This window comes from Triticum dicoccoides, chromosome 7B (genome assembly GCF_002162155.2).
Source record: "Triticum dicoccoides isolate Atlit2015 ecotype Zavitan chromosome 7B, WEW_v2.0, whole genome shotgun sequence".
Taxonomy (NCBI): domain Eukaryota; kingdom Viridiplantae; phylum Streptophyta; class Magnoliopsida; order Poales; family Poaceae; genus Triticum; species Triticum dicoccoides.
In genome coordinates, this window is record NC_041393.1 from 777,379,262 (window position 1) to 777,386,173 (window position 6,912).

At 45.8% G+C, this 6,912-nt stretch overlaps 1 protein-coding gene across 1 annotated transcript; it reads right to left on the bottom strand.

Annotated features, from left to right (window-relative positions):
• Positions 1–1,665: 1,665 nt before the first annotated feature.
• On the bottom strand, positions 1,666–6,906 carry LOC119337598. The gene is made up of 19 exons (XM_037609757.1): positions 6,539–6,906; positions 6,176–6,247; positions 5,893–6,097; positions 5,723–5,807; positions 5,546–5,622; positions 5,305–5,476; positions 5,122–5,203; positions 4,947–5,006; positions 4,736–4,788; positions 4,477–4,643; positions 4,043–4,253; positions 3,653–3,710; positions 3,508–3,564; positions 3,178–3,420; positions 3,003–3,067; positions 2,871–2,927; positions 2,692–2,785; positions 2,428–2,568; positions 1,666–2,297 (listed from the first exon to the last, which is right to left on the bottom strand). Exons 1-19 carry the CDS (start codon positions 6,887–6,889, stop codon positions 2,061–2,063), a joined length of 2,487 nt encoding a protein of 828 aa, XP_037465654.1. The 5' UTR covers positions 6,890–6,906; the 3' UTR covers positions 1,666–2,060.
• Positions 6,907–6,912: the final 6 nt, after the last annotated feature.

Consider the following 6,912-nt stretch of genomic DNA (forward strand, 5'->3'; position numbering starts at 1 on the left):
TGAGTTGTCAATTCAATCACACCTGGATAACTTAGTATCTGCAGCAAAGTATTTAGTAGCAAAGTAGTATGGAAGTAACGATAACAGTGGCAAAAGTAAAAGTAGCAGTTTTGTAGTAATTGTAACAGTGGCAGCGGTAAAGTAACTAAGCAAAGAACAATATGTGAAAAGCTCGTAGGCATTGGATCAGTGATGGATAATTATGTCGGATGTGGTTCATCATGTAACAGTTATAACATAGGGTGACACAGAACTAGCTCCAATTCATCAATATAATGTAGGCATGTATTCCGAATATAGCCATACATGCTTATGGAAAAGAACTTGCATGACATCTTTTGTCCTACCCTCCCGTGGCAGCGGGGTCCTATTGGAAACTAAGGGATATTAAGGCCTCCTTTTAATAGAGTACCGGACCAAAGCATTAACACTTAGTGAATAAATGAACTCCTCAAGCTACGGTCATCGCCGGTAAGTATTATTGTCACTTCGGGGTTAACGGATCATAACACATAATAGGTGACTATAGACTTGCAAGATAGAATCAAGAACTCACATATATTCATGAAAACATAATAAGTTCATATTTAAAATCATGGCACTCGGGCCCTAGTGACAAGCATTAAGAATAGCAAAGTCATAGCAACATCAATCTCAGAACATAGTGGATACTAGGGATCAAACCCTAACAAAACTAACTTGATTACATGGTAAACCTCATCCAACTCATCACAGTCCAGCAAGCCTACGATGGAATTACTCACGCACGGCAGTGAGCATCATGAAATTGGCCTAATCTGCGCATCAATCTGTGCGTGCGGCCTCCTCCATGGCAAGGCTCGTCTCCATCCACAAGGGGGCTCCTCCTCCTCCTCACGTCGGCCTCCCGCCCTCGGCAAGAAGACGATACATCGTTTCTTAAACACATTACCAGTCAGTCACTTTCATTCCCTTGACTCATGGGTCAAAAAGATAAGGAGTGAGCTGAGCTAGGCTAACAAAGATGATGGAAGGAATAGGGTAAGAGTACAACAATACAACGGCCCCCTAGTGAAGTGATCTAAACGACGCTCATATATTTCTTTCTTTCTTTCTTTCTTTACGCAAGGGAGGGAGCGGCTTAATCAACATTGTTGTTGTACAGTATATATTAGTCAAAGTGGTTTCTCTTTTCTTGTTTCCTTATGTGATTTAATCTACTCCCTCCGTCCCATAATGTAAGACGTTTTTTTATATTATGGGACAGAGGGAGTAGTTATTAGTAAGTAGGATTTAAATTTTTGCTCTCGGTTCATTATCACACACTCTTCAAGATTTGCTCCCACAAAACTAAACTCTGACTGACTGAATCACAATTGCATTCCTCAAATTCTCTCTCTCTCTCTCTCTCTTGTGCCTCTTCTTCTTCTTGCTTCTCCTCTGCCTAACTAGCTAGTCTAGTCTAGTCAGCTAGAGTTGCTCTAAAAATTTGATTGGCTGATGTAGAAATGCTCTTACATATGATTTATTGATATAAACACACACACACACACACACACACACACACACACATCTATGGTATGGTATGGTATGGTATGGTATGGTATGGATTCCAACAACACCACCAACACTAAGGATTCTATGGTATGGCTAACAAACATACAAGGAAGAGCTAACAACAAGACACATTCAAGCAAGATTTGCTCCCACAAAACAAATCATTCAACATGTGCTTCTGACTGACAATTTCATTCCTCAAATACTCCTAGTACACCCAGCCAGCCACCAAGGATTATCTCTCTCTCTGTCTCTTGTGCTTCTTCTTCCTCTTCCTCCTCTGTCTAACTAACTAACAATACCACACAAGGAAGGAAAGGAAGGATCCATCCATACATCATATCCACCACCCCTCAACAAAACAAAACACACCATCATCATATCTCTCTCCTCCTACTAGACTACTGAGACTAGACCAAACCAAAATGAAGGAAAATCCCTGTCTCTGTCTCTACATTACACCATTACAAATCCGTCCTCCCCCCCTCCCAAAATAAAGTGAAACAACTCCTCCTAGCTCCTCCTCACTCCTCCTCCTCCTCGGGCACCGGCTCTCCTTCCTCCTCATCGGGCACCGGCTCTCCTTCCTCCTCCTCAGGCACCGGCTCTCCTTCCTCCGGCACCGGCACCGGCGCTTCTTCCTCCTCCTCAGGCACCCGCGCATCCGCCTCCGCCTCCGCCTCAGCCACCGGGATAGGCTTGTGCAGGGTCGACGTGCCATGGAACACCGTCGGCCGCCCGCCCTTGAGGTACTCCAGCAGCTGCAACCACACAACAAGACATTTTGTTTTCACACACGTTACAAATACCAAGCTCTCCTTCCTCTATCTACCAACGCGTGACATGACGACAGAGGACGATTGATTGCAAAAGGCAACAGACATGACACACCTTGTCCTGGGTTATCTTGCCAAACCCGAACCGCTGCGTCCAGATCGACACCGCCTCCTCCGCCGCCGGCAGCACAAAGTGCTTCACCTTCAGGGACGACAGCACCCGCTCGATGCACGCAAACAGCGCCTGGAAGTACCCCTGCATGCATGCTCACACACTAGTCGGTTTTTTTTGTTTCCTTCTTTTTTGGTGCAAACACTAGTAGTATAAAAAGGTAGCAGCACTTGCTAGTTACACCAACAATAGATAGTATAAACTTACCAAGCCTTGGTTATCCCTGCTCGTCGCGACCAAGGGGAGCTCCGCGGCTACGTTGCCCATCACACGGAAGAGTCCAGCAGAAACCACCGTCTTGCTGCATCAACAGAACCCAACAGTTGGTTCAGACTACCATTTTCCTTTTTGCCAAATACAACACCCAGAGGAAAAAAAGAGTTTACCCGACAGTTAACACCGCACAGTACATCCCTGTGTAATCTTGATCCCTTACGCTCCTCCTGAAACGAGAAACATCATACGACTTAGGTGTCTTGTTTACGCTCAAGTATGGTACGTACGGGTAAATGGCATACCCATAGACCATGGCTGGAATCAGGTCTCGCCCAGTCCCAGCTTGGATGATAGGATCAAATGATTCCTGCAAAAGTGCATTAGAAAAATTAGCCCACACCACCCATAACTAGGCTAGGATATATGTATCATTGGTTTGGTTGCACACAATCAACTCAAGAAGCCACGGCAACTTACATGGAAAATACCAACCGCCTTGGACAGCACCAGTTTACTATCTTCTGAACTTTTGTCCCTCAAAACCCTCCATCTAACATCAAGGTCGCCATCGTCGTTCAAACCTTTCTCCGCACGCTTCTTCTTTATGAGATCAGCATCCACGGCAGGAACAGGTTCTGCTCCACGACTGACTAGGTCCTTCAGTGCCTCGCAGATCTCCACACATACAGTGGAACAAAACCATGCTCCCTCGGGCAATGCCTGCAGCAGCAGTCAACCCATTAATATACTTCTTCGTTCCTTATGATGCAAAATTTTCAGAATATAATATTGGGCTAGGGAGATCACCGTCAAGTCAGCCATGTTGTGTTCTTTCAGGCATCCAACGTGATATTCCCTCCCACACTGAACAAATAGCAACACAAAAATGAAAACAGCACGACAACTCAATACAGGCATATCATGGGAAGATGGATGTGATTGATCAACTTACTTGATCACAGAGCAGCACAGTTCGTTCGCTAAATTTCCTTTTGCCAAAATCATGTTGCCTGCAAAAGCAAAAGACGGAAAGGCTTGTTGGAGCAGCATCGGAGAGCCAAACGGACAGCATAGTTAAATAACAAGTGAGTATCCTAAATCCTAGATCAGATGCAGTGAGGCTTATATAGATATTAAGAAACTCAAAAGGTTGATATTCAGATATTAAGACTCCATAACTCCAGCAGTCCATACTCCATAAAGGAAATTTGATATCAATTTTTACCTAATTCCTTTGTTTGTGGAGGATAGTTTCATATGGTCGATTGGTTCTACATATTGCTGTATTGGAAAGATAATGAACAAGAACTTGAACATACAAGGGTGATGGATGGACACTTACTTGCACAATGCGCATCCACCAAATGCACCCTGAGGTGCTGTGGCAATACGGATCGACCGCATAAATATTTGTCCGATGGAATCAACTCCATCGACCCTCCCAGCGGCTATTGCATTGTTGTTGTATGCCAAATAACCTTCTCTCTGTTGCCTATTTTCACAATACCGGCAACACCAAGCTCCCTTCGGTACAGAAGACAAGCCAACACATTCTGCAATAAACAATAATCCAAGACAACCAGTGGTGAGGGGCCTTTTGACACTCTAAATCGCTAGGTAACTACATGGTAAAGACAACGATTCTGCCATCAAAACAAATATCCGGATGGTCGCATGCCCGAATACCCAAGAAGAATGGAAGCTGGCTTAACTGGGAAACATGCACCCCCTACTGGCTAGGCATATAATATATAGGTGCATAATGAATGATGTTACCTCTGTGAAAAGCTCTCGGACAGGAGTCACAAAGAAGAAGCTCCCCGCCATCTGAACAGATGGTGCATAAGTCATCGTTCTGCTTTTCTGAAGGTTTTCGGCCTTTTGAAAGAGAAACCGACAGCTCGTGTAGTGAAACGCCATTGGAAATGTATATGTTGTGGTAACTGCATGCAGTAGTGTTAGCAAAGGGAATTGAGAGTATGAACAACAGGGCCCAGCAGAATACATTGTTACAAGAAGAATACAATAGACTCACGGTTTGCGCCGAGCAGCTCGGCCAGCGTGGCCTTCAAACTGTGAAGGGCTAACCTGTTCATCCAGCACAAGGATATTTCTGGTCAGGTTCAGTAGTAGCATATGGCGCTAACATAAATAAAGGAACTAATTAGAAGTCCAGGCTGACTCCTTGACTGAGTTGTTTCATGTATCTAAACTAAACTAATGGAAGGAAGGGACGGTAATTTTACCACTGTGTTGCAGCAATAACAATAGATTCCATGTTCCGTTATGTGGCCATCCAGCAACCTCTAGAATGTTAGTCAATAACAGTATTAATAACAACAATACAATATTTATCCGGAGTGGCTGAAGAACGAAGTTGCATAAAGAAACAAACAGCAAGAAAGAAGCCAGGAAGTAAACCTTTCCCTGGACATAATAGCCGACGTCTGTGCCCTCTGCCAAAACACCACTCATGAAAACCAACTTGTGCAAGCCATGGTCCCTGCAGCATGCAACAACATATACAGACAGAGCAACAAAAAATGAGATGACGAAGTCGAGGAGAAACAAAGCTAAAGTAGTTTGATAAGCGGCAGAGCCTACTTTCTTGTAATTCTTCCTGCACTTGTAGGCTTCGATCCTGGGGAGAAATTCTTAGGCACCCTGCCAGATGAAGTTGGGCTTGCTGCTGCACTTATTGTCTTGGCTACTGGGTAGAAATTCCTAGGCACCCTGCCGTATGAAGTTGGACTTCCTGCGCGTGTGGTCTTCGCTCCTGGAGAGAAGAGAAATTCTTAGATACCCTGCCAGATGAAGTCGGACTTGGTGTTTTTAGGTGCCCTACCATATGATGAAGTTGGGCTTGCTGCACTTGTGGTTTTCGTCCCTGGGGAGAGATTCTTAGGTGGCCGTCCTCTCGGCCTAAATACCAACAGCAGAAACAACGGTCTATAAGAGAAGAAGAAGAAGAACAGAAACTGGAATAATCACATGGCTAACTATATAGTATCACAGGCATTACCTTGCCGTACTCTGAACTTCCTTAGACTCCAGACATATCTCGCAGAAGGAAGCAAATTTTCCAGCGCGGGAAGTTTTGAACGAACCTAAAAGGTAAGACATCGGCCAAACTTACAGCATCGAATGAAACAAAGCTTGGTATGGATGCGCGAGGTGGAGGGGGGGACTCACTTTTGCAGTCCTGGCACGTCACTGTCCTCTTCTTAGGCACAGGGCCTATTGCTCCCAGTATTGCAGATTCCAGTGTGTCTACGGTAGCATCCGTGCACGCCCTCAATACATCATGCAGAGTATTTCCACTTTCCAGGAAAATGTAATCGGAGGGTCGCTTTTTATGACTCCCGGCATGCACCTCGAAATAAAAAGGTGAAACGACCTGCGAGCCATGGCAGATTGGTTGGGTATTGGCATATGGCATGGCAAACTGGTGTTATGGCAGAAGGGGAGTACTTACATTTCGGCCTTTACATGAAGTGCAAGAGCACAATATGCCGGTGTCTTTGATGACTCCACGGAGTACTGGTCGCTGAAACGAGAGAAGAAACAAATTCCTGATCAAAATTTACAGCAGGAGTGAAATGAAACCAGGCAGTACTAGCATTATTAGGATTAAGAAAAAAGGGAAGTTCCAATGCCATGCCTAAGCTTGCAATGTTTGAATGGATAGATAAACCAGGTCCAGAACTATGTTCGTGTGTGTAACAATCGAATCGAATGCTCGGTTTCATTTCACTATTACCAAAATGCACATATCGACTGAATTCTTTGATAACTGGTTGAAATGCATACTGACTGAACTAGCAAGAAGGAGCATTACCTTCCCCTTGTTCATGAAGTAGTTGACGGGCTGGCCCTCGAGCAAGCCGGTGGCGAAGAGCTCCCTGAGGTTCTTGGGGATTCCATCTGGCCCCTCCGACTTGGCCTTGAGGCTGGCGCCGCGCTTGGTGCTCTTGCTCTTGGGGGAGGGCGACAGGGAGCTGCTGGCGGTGGTGGTGCCTGACTCGTCGTTGTCGCCGTCGTCGGTGGGCGGCTGCTTGACCTGTTGCAAGAGCGACCTGGTGAAGCGGCGCGGCGAGGCCGGGCTTGCTACGCCTCCGGTGAGTCCCCCGGGGTAGGGCTGGAGGTGGTCGGTGGGCTCGTCCACGGGCTCCTGCTTGGGCTTGAGCATGGGTTTGGGTTTGGGTCTGGGTC

Excerpts from the sequence above, each read along its gene's own strand:
- LOC119337598 (XM_037609757.1), bottom strand. The coding sequence starts at position 6,889 with ATGCTCAAGCCCAAGCAGGAGCCCGTGGACGAGCCCACCGACCACCTC. Across the intron at positions 6,098-6,175 it reads CTTCATGTAAAGGCCGAAAT|GTCGTTTCACCTTTTTATTT; the intron begins GTAAGTACTCCC and ends CATGGCTCGCAG. Across the intron at positions 3,421-3,507 it reads ACAACATGGCTGACTTGACG|GCATTGCCCGAGGGAGCATG; the intron begins GTGATCTCCCTA and ends CTGCTGCTGCAG.